The 12,715-nt window shown below is 39.1% G+C and overlaps 1 protein-coding gene across 2 annotated transcripts in view; it reads right to left on the reverse strand.

Annotated features, from left to right (window-relative positions):
- The window catches only part of LOC129831838 (protein NLRC3-like), a 42,979-nt gene that overhangs the window by 23,965 nt on the left and 6,299 nt on the right, over positions 1 to 12,715 (reverse strand). The window contains exons 2-10 of one of the 2 annotated variants that reach the window (XM_055895336.1): positions 9,654 to 9,710; positions 6,087 to 6,206; positions 5,670 to 5,789; positions 4,394 to 4,513; positions 3,977 to 4,096; positions 2,646 to 2,765; positions 2,229 to 2,348; positions 957 to 1,076; positions 540 to 659 (exon numbers count right to left, since the gene is read on the reverse strand). In XM_055895336.1, coding sequence (XP_055751311.1) covers positions 540 to 659; positions 957 to 1,076; positions 2,229 to 2,348; positions 2,646 to 2,765; positions 3,977 to 4,096; positions 4,394 to 4,513; positions 5,670 to 5,789; positions 6,087 to 6,154 — 908 coding nt within the window. In that variant the 5' untranslated portion in view covers positions 6,155 to 6,206; positions 9,654 to 9,710. Of the gene's footprint in view, positions 1 to 539; positions 660 to 956; positions 1,077 to 2,228; positions 2,349 to 2,645; positions 2,766 to 3,976; positions 4,097 to 4,393; positions 4,514 to 5,669; positions 5,790 to 6,086; positions 6,207 to 9,009; positions 9,240 to 9,653; positions 9,711 to 12,715 lie in introns of those variants that run through there. The other variant, XM_055895344.1, reaches the window with a different exon arrangement.

Consider the following 12,715-nt stretch of genomic DNA (forward strand, 5'->3'; position numbering starts at 1 on the left):
AGTTCTTCCATGGCCTGCATACTCACCAGACAAGTCACCCATTGAGCATGTTTGGGATGCTCTGGATCGACGTGTATGACACGTTCCAGTTCCCGACAATATCCAGCAACTTCGCACAGCCATTGAAGAGGCGTGGGACAACATTCCACAGGCCACAATCAACAGCCTGATTAACTCTATGTGAAGGAGATGTGTCGCACTGCATGAGGAAAATGGTGGTCACTACAGATACTGACTGGTTCTGATCCACGCTCCTACCTTTTCTTTAAGGTATCTGTGACCAACAGATGCATATCTGGATTCCCAGTCATGTGAAATCCATAGATTAGGGCCTAATGAATTTAATTCAATTGACTGATTTCCATAAATAAACTGTAACTCAGTGAAATCTTTGAAATTGTGGCATGTTGCGTTGTTCTATTTTTGTTCAGTATAATAAAGCACTGATCATTAGCAGATGCTTTATATACTCACATAAAAAAAATATAGAAAATGATTCTATTCAACAGTAATATCATCAATGCTGACCAGTAACTTACCTGGGATCAAAGGTTCCTGTTCCATCCCTCAAATTAACAGGATGGTCCATAGAGAAGTCACTCTTCATGGACAGATGACTGGTTACTGGAGAGACTGGTCTCGGAGTCCTTTTGACACCTCTGGAATAGTTATTAAATGTCCACAGAGCAATTATAATCACAAAACAATATGAACAATATCACTTTATAAAGTTCAAAATCATAGAACTTAACCATAAAATGCTTTTATCTGTTGCATCATTAAGACAATTTGTATCTATAACAAGGCCAGAACAGATTAACGTCTACTATTAGCAGACATTTTCAGATATGGCCATATGTTAACTTATTGGGGTCAAAGTGAATAGATTTTTAAGTGGCCAGAAGTTTGCAGTGTTGTGTATGTTGAGGACTAATGAATTCTGACCAGTAACTTACCTGGGGTCAAAGGTACCTGTTCCATCACTCAAATTAACAGGATGGTCCATAGAGAAGTCACTCTTCATGGACAGATGACTGGTTACTGGAGAGACTGGTCTCTGAGTTTGGTTGGAGATTCTGGAAAACAGAATAAATCACAATGAAACTACATTTAAAAATATATCAAAAATATATTTCAATAGATAAAATACATTACACAAAGCATTAAAATATATGCCCATAAAAAATATATCACCATGAAACATTCAAATACATTACAAATATAATTAAATATATTAAAATATACTACACTGAACATAAATAGAAACGCAACATGTAGTGTTGGTCCCATGTTTCATGAGCTGAAATAAAAGATCCCAGAAATGTTCCATACGCACAAAAAGCTTATTTCTCCCAGAGTTGTTGCCAGAGAATTGAATGTTAATTTCTCTACCATAAGCTGCCTCCAACATAATTTTTGAAAATTTGGCAGTATGTCTAACCGGCCTCACAACCGCAGACCACGTGTACGACGTTGTATAGTCGAGCGGTTTACTGATGTCACCGTTGTGAACAGAGTGCCCCATGGTGGCGGTGGGGTTATGGTATGGTCAGGCATAAGCTACAGACAACAAACACAATTGGATTGTATCTATGGCAATTTGAATGCACAGAGAAACCGTGACGAGATCCTGAGACCCATTGTCATGCCATTCATTCGCCGCCATAACCTCATGTTTCAGCATGATAATGCAGGGCCCCATGTCTCTGTACACAATCACTGGAAGCTGAAAATGTCCCAGTTCTTCCATGGCCTGCATACTTACCAGACATGTCACCCATTGAGCATGTTTGGGATGCTCTGGATCGACGTGTATGACAGCGTGTTCCAGTTCCCGACAATATCCAGCAACTTCGCACAGCCATTGAAGAGGCGTGGGACAACATTCCACAGGCCACAATCAACAGCCTGATTAACTCTATGTGAAGGAGATGTGTCGCACTGCATGAGGAAAATGGTGGTCACTACAGATACTGACTGGTTCTGATCCACGCTCCTACCTTTTCTTTAAGGTATCTGTGACCAACAGATGCATATCTGTAATCCCAGTCATGTGAAATCCATAGATTAGGGCCTAATTTGTTTATTTCAATTGACTGATTTCCATAAATAAACTGTAACTCAGTGAAATCTTTGAAATTGTGGCATGTTGCGTTGTTCTACATAAAACAAATATAGAAAATGATTCTATTCAACAGTAATATCATCAATGCTGACCAGTAACTTACCTGGGGTCAAAGGTTCCTGTTCCATCCCTCAAATTAACAGGATGGTCCATAGAGAAGTCACTCTTCATGGACAGATGACTGGTTACTGGAGAGACTGGTCTCGGAGTCCTTTTGACACCTCTGGAATAGTTATTAAATGTCCACAGAGCAATTATAATCACAAAACAATATGAACAATATCACTTTATAAAGTTCAAAATCATAGAACTTAACCATAAAATGCTTTTATCTGTTGCATCATTAAGACAATTTGTATCTATAACAAGGCCAGAACAGATTAATGTCTACTATTAGCAGACATTTTCAGATATGGCCATATGTTAACTTATTGGGGTCAAACTGAATAGATTTTTAAGTGGCCAGAAGTTTGCAGTGTTGTGTATGTTGAGGACTAATAAATTCTGACCAGTAACTTACCTGGGGTCAAAGGTTCCTGTTCCATCCCTCAAATTAACAGGATGGTCCATAGAGAAGTCACTCTTCATGGACAGATGACTGGTTACTGGAGAGACTGGTCTCTGAGTTTGGTTGGAGATTCTGGAAAACAGAATAAATCACAATGAAACTACATTTAAAAATATATCAAAAATATATTTCAATAGATAAAATACATTACACAAAGCATTAAAATATATGCCCATAAAAAATATATCACCATGAAACATTCAAATACATTACAAATATAATTAAATATATTCAAATATACTACACTGAACATAAATATAAACGCCACATGTAGAGTGTTGGTCCCATGTTTCATGAGCTGAAATAAAAGATCCCAGAAATGTTCTATACGCACAAAAAGCTTATTTCTCCCAGAGTTGTTGCCAGAGAATTGAATGTTCATTTCTCTACCATAAGCTGCCTCCAACATAATTTTTGAAAATTTGGCAGTATGTCTAACCGGCCTCACAACCGCAGACCACGTGTACGACGTTGTATAGTCGAGCGGTTTACTGATGTCACCGTTGTGAACAGAGTGCCCCATGGTGGCGGTGGGGTTATGGTATGGTCAGGCATAAGCTACAGACAACAAACACAATTGGATTGTATCTATGGCAATTTGAATGCACAGAGAAACCGTGACGAGATCCTGAGACCCATTGTCATGCCATTCATTCGCCGCCATAACCTCATGTTTCAGCATGATAATGCAGGGCCCCATGTCACAAGGATCTGTACACAATCACTGGAAGCTGAAAATGTCCCAGTTCTTCCATGGCCTGCATACTCACCAGACAAGTCACCCATTGAGCATGTTTGGGATGCTCTGGATCGACGTGTATGACACGTTCCAGTTCCCGACAATATCCAGCAACTTCGCACAGCCATTGAAGAGGCGTGGGACAACATTCCACAGGCCACAATCAACAGCCTGATTAACTCTATGTGAAGGAGATGTGTCGCACTGCATGAGGAAAATGGTGGTCACTACAGATACTGACTGGTTCTGATCCACGCTCCTACCTTTTCTTTAAGGTATCTGTGACCAACAGATGCATATCTGGATTCCCAGTCATGTGAAATCCATAGATTAGGGCCTAATGAATTTAATTCAATTGACTGATTTCCATAAATAAACTGTAACTCAGTGAAATCTTTGAAATTGTGGCATGTTGCGTTGTTCTATTTTTGTTCAGTATAATAAAGCACTGATCATTAGCAGATGCTTTATATACTCACATAAAAAAAATATAGAAAATGATTCTATTCAACAGTAATATCATCAATGCTGACCAGTAACTTACCTGGGATCAAAGGTTCCTGTTCCATCCCTCAAATTAACAGGATGGTCCATAGAGAAGTCACTCTTCATGGACAGATGACTGGTTACTGGAGAGACTGGTCTCGGAGTCCTTTTGACACCTCTGGAATAGTTATTAAATGTCCACAGAGCAATTATAATCACAAAACAATATGAACAATATCACTTTATAAAGTTCAAAATCATAGAACTTAACCATAAAATGCTTTTATCTGTTGCATCATTAAGACAATTTGTATCTATAACAAGGCCAGAACAGATTAACGTCTACTATTAGCAGACATTTTCAGATATGGCCATATGTTAACTTATTGGGGTCAAAGTGAATAGATTTTTAAGTGGCCAGAAGTTTGCAGTGTTGTGTATGTTGAGGACTAATGAATTCTGACCAGTAACTTACCTGGGGTCAAAGGTACCTGTTCCATCACTCAAATTAACAGGATGGTCCATAGAGAAGTCACTCTTCATGGACAGATGACTGGTTACTGGAGAGACTGGTCTCTGAGTTTGGTTGGAGATTCTGGAAAACAGAATAAATCACAATGAAACTACATTTAAAAATATATCAAAAATATATTTCAATAGATAAAATACATTACACAAAGCATTAAAATATATGCCCATAAAAAATATATCACCATGAAACATTCAAATACATTACAAATATAATTAAATATATTAAAATATACTACACTGAACATAAATAGAAACGCAACATGTAGTGTTGGTCCCATGTTTCATGAGCTGAAATAAAAGATCCCAGAAATGTTCCATACGCACAAAAAGCTTATTTCTCCCAGAGTTGTTGCCAGAGAATTGAATGTTAATTTCTCTACCATAAGCTGCCTCCAACATAATTTTTGAAAATTTGGCAGTATGTCTAACCGGCCTCACAACCGCAGACCACGTGTACGACGTTGTATAGTCGAGCGGTTTACTGATGTCACCGTTGTGAACAGAGTGCCCCATGGTGGCGGTGGGGTTATGGTATGGTCAGGCATAAGCTACAGACAACAAACACAATTGGATTGTATCTATGGCAATTTGAATGCACAGAGAAACCGTGACGAGATCCTGAGACCCATTGTCATGCCATTCATTCGCCGCCATAACCTCATGTTTCAGCATGATAATGCAGGGCCCCATGTCACAAGGATCTGTACACAATCACTGGAAGCTGAAAATGTCCCAGTTCTTCCATGGCCTGCATACTCACCAGACAAGTCACCCATTGAGCATGTTTGGGATGCTCTGGATCGACGTGTATGACACGTTCCAGTTCCCGACAATATCCAGCAACTTCGCACAGCCATTGAAGAGGCGTGGGACAACATTCCACAGGCCACAATCAACAGCCTGATTAACTCTATGTGAAGGAGATGTGTCGCACTGCATGAGGAAAATGGTGGTCACTACAGATACTGACTGGTTCTGATCCACGCTCCTACCTTTTCTTTAAGGTATCTGTGACCAACAGATGCATATCTGGATTCCCAGTCATGTGAAATCCATAGATTAGGGCCTAATGAATTTAATTCAATTGACTGATTTCCATAAATAAACTGTAACTCAGTGAAATCTTTGAAATTGTGGCATGTTGCGTTGTTCTACATAAAACAAATATAGAAAATGATTCTATTCAACAGTAATATCATCAATGCTGACCAGTAACTTACCTGGGGTCAAAGGTTCCTGTTCCATCCCTCAAATTAACAGGATGGTCCATAGAGAAGTCACTCTTCATGGACAGATGACTGGTTACTGGAGAGACTGGTCTCTGAGTCCTTTTGACACCTCTGGAATAGTTATTAAATGTCCACAGAGCAATTATAATCACGAAACAATATGAACAATATAACTTTATAAAGTTCAAAATCATAGAACTTAACCATAAAATGCTTTTATCTGTTGCATCATTAAGACAATTTGTATCTATAACAAGGCCAGAACAGATTAACGTCTACTATTAGCAGACATTTTCAGATATGGCCATATGTTAACTTATTGGGGTCAAACTGAATAGATTTTTAAGTGGCCAGAAGTTTGCAGTGTTGTGTATGTTGAGGACTAATGAATTCTGACCAGTAACTTACCTGGGGTCAAAGGTTCCTGATCCATCACTCAAATTAACAGGATGGTCCATAGAGAAGTCACTCTTCATGGACAGATGACTGGTTACTGGAGAGACTGGTCTCTGAGTTTGGTTGGAGATTCTGGAAAACAGAATAAATCACAATGAAACTACATTTAAAAATATATCAAAAATATATTTCAATAGATAAAATACATTACACAAAGCATTAAAATATATGCCCATCTTTTCAGAGGCAGTGCCCACTTCCTCTATCTACAGAATTTCCTCCTCACCAAGCAGACTGATTGTCGAGACACATAGGGTACAGATCAGCAGAACTAAAACCCACAACATAGTCACATTACATTCATCACCGGATTAAACATGAGAGTGTGACATTTAAAAAAAAATGTACAGTTGAAGTCGGAAATTTACATACACCTTAGCCAAATACATTTAAATTCAATTTTTCACAATTCCTGACATTTAATTCTTGTAAGAATTCCCTTTTTTAGGTCAGTTAGGATCACCACTTTATTTGAAGAATGTGAAATGTCAGAATAATAGTAGAGAATGATTTATTTCAGCTTTTATTTCTTTCATCACATTCCCAGTGGGTCAGAAGTTTACATACACTCAATTAGTATTTGGTAGCATTGCCTTTAAACAATTTAAACATTTTGGGTAGCCTTCCACAAGCTTCCCACAATAAGTTGGGTGAATTTTGGCCCATTCCTCCTGACAGAGCTGGTGTAACGGAGTCAGGTTTGTAGGCCTCCTTGCTCGCACACGCTTTTTCAGTTCTACCCACAAGTTTTCTATGGGATTAAGTTCAGGGCTTTGTGATGGCCACTCCAATACCTTGACTTTGTTGTCCTTAAGCCATTTTGCCACAACTTTGGAAGTATGCTTGGGGCCATTGTCCATTTGAAAACCCATTTGCGACCAAGCTTTAACTTCCTGACTGATGTCTTGAGAAGTTGCTTTAATATATCCACATCCTTTTCCGTCCTCATGATGTCATCTATTTTGTGAAGTGCACCAGTCCCTCCTGCAGCAAAGCAACCCCACAACATGATGCTGCCATCCCCGTGCTTCACAGTAGGGATGGTGTTCTTCGGCTTGCAAGCCTCATCCTTTTTCCTCTAAACATAACGATGGTCATTATGGCCAAACAGTTCTATTTTTGTTTCATCAGACCAGAGGACATTTCTCCAAAAATTACAATCTTTGTCCCCATGTGCAGTTGCAAACCGTAGTCTGGCTTTTTTATGGCGGTTTTGGAGCAGTGGCTTCTTCCTTGCTGAGCGGCCTTTCAGGTTATGTTGATATAGGACTCGTTTTACAGTGGATATAGATACTTTTCTACCTGTTTCCTCCAGCATCTTCACAAGGTCCTTTGCTGTTGTTCTAGGATTGATTTGCACTTTTCGCACCACAGTACGTTCATCTCTAGGAGACAGAACGCGTCTCCTTCCTGAGCGGTATGACGGCTGCGTGGTCCCATGGTACTTTATACTTGCGTACTATTGTTTGTACAAATGAACGTGGTACCTTCAGGCGTTTGGAAATTGCTCCCAAGGATGAACCAGACTTGTGGAGGTCTACAATTATTTTTCGGAGGTCTTGGCTGATTTCTTTTGATTTTCCCATGATGTCAAGCAAAGAGGCACTGAGTTTGAAGGCAGGCCTTGAAATTCATCCACAGGTACACCTCCAATTGACTCAAATGATGTAAATTAGCCTATCAGAAGCTTCTAAAGCCATGACATAATTTTCTGGAATTTTCCAAGCTGTTTAAAGGCACAGTCAACTTAGTGTATGTAAACTTCTGACCTTATGGAATTGTGATACAGTGAATTATAAGTGAAAAATCTGTCTGTAAACAATTGTTGGAAAAATGACTTGTGTCATGCACAAAGCAGATGTCCTAACCGACTTGCCAAAACTATAGTTTGTTAACAAGAAATTTGTGGAGTGGTTGAAAAACGAGTTTTAATGACTCCAACCTAAGTGTATGTAAACTTCCGACTTCAACTGTATCTGACACATGGGACAACAAATAATCAAACAAAATATCACAACCGCTCAAATAACATAATAAATTGAAAGAAAAAAGCTAAAGATCTTCCAACCATTTTACTTGTAACATCGCCACATAGGCCTGGTGATTCACTTCCTCATCCCAGTTCCACTTTAACTGGGCTGAAGTAGAAGCACTTGAACATTAGTTTTGTTTACTCTATAATGTTCTCTTTGCTTTAGTCTATATTCTTATTCTTCAATGGTGCATGCCACCTACTGTTGGGTGGTAAACTATAGAACATTGCAGGAAAGGGGGGGGGGGGAAACTACAAAATGTGGAAAAAGTACATATACTTTGTTATTTTCACCTTCAACAGCTGTCACGTTGTCACCCCTTTATGTAACAACAGTAACCAGAGTGTGGCGCTAACAGTCAGTTGCATACGACAGCAGTAACTCATGACATTGTACTGAAACTTGCTTCAGGTAGTTTTTTTTTGTCCTTCAAGACATATTTTTACAATTATTTTTAGCTAAAAGTTTACTTGAAACCAGATTTAGTCATGTTTTAGTCATGCTTGGAGTGAGATGATATATGGTTCCTGAAACTGTCCATGAATGGCTTCAATAATACATAGCCTCATATCATTAATTTTCAAAGACACAAGTTGGCCGATCAGACTTCAAATATGTGATTACTGTACACTGGCAACACTGGGAAGAAGTAGAATAATACAATAGGTGTGGAGAATAACAGTAGTGTTGTTGCTGACAAGACAGTAATTATCCTATATTTTAGACCATTGGTAAGAAGGAGAATTGTTCCACTTATCAGACGAAATAAATAATTAAATCTCATATTTATTTTACTAGGCAAGTCATTTAAAAACAAATTCTTATTTACAATGACGGCCTACCCCGGACGACGCTGGGTCAATTGTGCCACCCTATGGGACTCCCAATCATGGCCGCCACTCGGGAGCCCATAAAGCTGCCCATACGCCCTAACAAAAATATTGTCATATTAATTGTCCCTCCTATAGAAATAAATGTATTCTTTAAAACATGCATCCAATCCCCTTGATCCCGTACGTAGCTATACCAATCATTTGCTTCAATGTGCCGCGGTTCTCATTGCTGTGGCAAGACAGACCGCAGTTTTCAAAATGGAAACTAATCAGTCAGGCTATGTGTTAGGTGTTGTCTGGTAAAGATGGCGCAGGAGCTTTTCAATTATAGGTTTGAATGTTTATTTTATGGGTTCTCAATCCATTTGTTCTCGACCAGCACTTACACACATGATTCAACTAATCATCAAATATTTTAAGAGTTTAATGTTTGAGGCATATAAATTAACATTCGCAAATAAAACTTTTGGGTTTGTAGGCTTGTTTACAGAGCTGCCAACTCACGCATTGACTGTGGAACACACACATCACCGCACCTCTATCGTTGAGCAACTCAGCTGAAGTAGCAGTTCTACTAACTAGTAATATCTCATTCCAGGTAGTCATTATTTTACTCTGTACTTTAGAATAGATTATTGTTCAGAAAGACTTACTTTATTGTTTACTTCTCTCCATATAGTGTTTTCTGCTCTGTCGTCTCAAAATGGATCCTGTAAAAAAGAACAACTTTACTTTCTGTTTCAGCTCAGGCGTCTCCCCACCCTGATAATAAAGTGTTTTATTGGTATCTTCCACCAGATGGCAGCAAGCACGTGCTGTAACTAGACTTTACAATAGTGTTCGGTTTCTTGGTCCTGTTGACTCCTTGTCCTTTATTCATAAAGACAGTGTCTCAGAGGAGTGCTGACCTAGGATCAGGTCCCCCCTCTCCATGTAATCTGATTCATTATGATCTAAAAGGCTAAACTGATCCTAGATCAGCTCTCCTACTCTTTATGAATACTGTCAATCATGAGCCTCAAGATGAGGCTCATGATTTATAAGTTGTATTCTTCAAGAATCAATTAATGTCATTATTTGAACTGCTTTGCCATGAACAGATCTGTGAGGTCTTAACTTAAAGGTTCTATATAGACCTAATGGTCATTTTAATGGGGTTGAACATCCATCCCATCAGATTGTGTAAAGGATTTTATGAGTTCAGAAAAATACTGACCTGGAAGCATCTCTCTGACCTCACCCTGCTGAAACACACTCAAGTCAAGACCACATAGCTACAGTTATATGCTTGTCTGTTTTTACCCACTTTTACAGCCAATGTATGGACTGGTATCCATATGAATCAGTGGAATATACAGACTAGTTAACCACCTCCCAATAAGGGTTCATCAAATCTAATTTTATTGGTCGCATACACATATTTAGCAGATGTTATTGTGGGTGTAGTGAAATGCTTGTGTTCCTACGTCCAACAGTGCAGTAATATCTAACGATACACGCAAATCTAAAAAGTAAAATAATGGAATTAAGAAATATATAAAATATGAGGCTGACATCAAGCATGCAGCACTAAACAGACAGCCATCTCAGGACATCCAACAACTCCTGGGGGGGGGGCATATCAACATTCTACATGGACTTCCACTCCTTGTCTCCTTTCCTTCATCTCAACTGACATGAGCGAACTGGACAGGTAAAAGCAATGTTTCCACACCGATTAACTACCTTAAAACCTTTTACTGTAGTGGGCTAAATCAGGTTCACACAGAGTGTTTCTTGGTAGTCTTAAACACATTTGAAACAAAAGTATACACCTCACACACATGGTTATGGGCTTTAAAAAAAGAAGACACCTTTACCATGTCAGATATAGAGTTTAAATGTATTACATTTTGAGTTTGTGTTCAATTTTTTGTTTGTATCCCAATATTACGCTTTATTTACGCCACAGAAGACTGAAATATAACCAAACCATTTGACATAGAAACACCAGATTTTTTGCGGGTCTTTTGAAATAATGTTGAATAATTGTCACGCGGGACTAGGTGGGTGCAGGAATCAGAAGCAGAGAGAGTTCCACTGGGGTTATAGTGCTCTTTAATAAGGCACACATAAAATATAAGCCCAACAAATACAGGGCGCCGACATGTAACGTGACAACCCCAAAACCACAGGGTGTCAAGTGAAAGAAAGAAAATACACCTCAGCCTACAATGCACACACGTAACAAAATAAAGACAATCCTGCACAAAACAAGGGCGGGTCTACCTACTAAATATAGGGAAGCTCATTAACCGAAAACAACAGAAACACAGGTGAAACTAATAAGACAAAACAAACAGACAAACGAAAAAGGGATCGGTGGCGGCTAGTAGGACGGTGACGACGACCGCCGAGCACCGCCCGAACAGGCAGGGGAGCCAACTTCAGCGGAAGTCGTGACAATAATTATGAAAACTATTAATAACATTCCACCCATGGAGGTGGAAGAAGAACAAGTAGTGATGAAGTCAATCTCTCCTCTACTTTGAGCCATTTATTTAACATTTATTTAACTAGGCAAGTCAGTGAGAGATGGACATGCATATTATTCATGTTAGCTCTCTGTGTACATCCAAAGGCCAGCCGTAATGCCCTGTTCTGAGCCAAATGTAATTTCCCGAAGTCCCTCTTTGTGGCACCTGACCACACGACTGAACAGTAGTCCAGGTGCGACAAAACTAGGGCTTGTAGGACCTGCCTCGATGATAGAGTTGTTGAGAAGGCATAGCTAATATTAACTACCATCTAGATGTCACCTTGATACATACAATCTACTACTCAATGGGGAGGAAATGAAAGGTAACAACACCAGGACACAGGGCCCTTGGCTCCCTCTTGACAAGCACTACTGTCCGGCGACAGCGTGGGAAGTAGCTACCTAGCCAATATCAAGGTGACAGTCACAGTATTTGTTTTACGTTTAACCTTTACTTAACTAGGCAAATTAGTTAAGAACAAATTCTTATTTACAATGACGGCTTACCCCGGCCAAACCCGGGCCAATTGTGTACCGCCCTAAGGGACTCCCAATCACAGCCGGATGTGATACAGACTGGATTCGAACCAGGGACTGTAGTGACATCTCTTGCACTAAGATGCAGTGCTTTAGACTGCCTCACCACTCTGGAGCCCTGAGTATACAACCCATGAAGCAACAGTAAACCCATTGTCAATACTTTTAATACAAAATAAACAATTGTCAGATTTATAACTGAACGTACAATTATTTGTGTAAAACAAACAGTGAAATACGATTCTGACTCATCCTCTGGCTTGAAAACAGAAATTCTAACTCTCGTGGTACAGTAGCTCAATGTACAGTAGTTGCCTGGTAAGAAACGGAAGAAAAAAACTGCTGAATCAAAACCGTCTAACCTATAGAGTAGTTCTTAAAACCGGACATGAGTTACCTCTGGTTCGTTCAACCATCCCTATGGGAAACATGAATGGGGAAAGAATAGGGTTTTGGAATAAACACTTAAAATAAGGTCTGAGGTAAACACAGGCTTAGGAGATCTTATACGTTTTGTTCTATGAGAAAACAGCAGTCAGTTAACATGACTTTGATAAATTATGAAGCCTTATGTGATTTACATATTATGTATATTTATATATACATATAGTTGAAGTCGGAAGTTTACATACACCTTAGCCAAATACATTTAAACTCAAT

This window comes from Salvelinus fontinalis, chromosome 2 (genome assembly GCF_029448725.1).
Source record: "Salvelinus fontinalis isolate EN_2023a chromosome 2, ASM2944872v1, whole genome shotgun sequence".
NCBI classification, from domain to species: Eukaryota; Metazoa; Chordata; class Actinopteri; order Salmoniformes; family Salmonidae; genus Salvelinus; species Salvelinus fontinalis.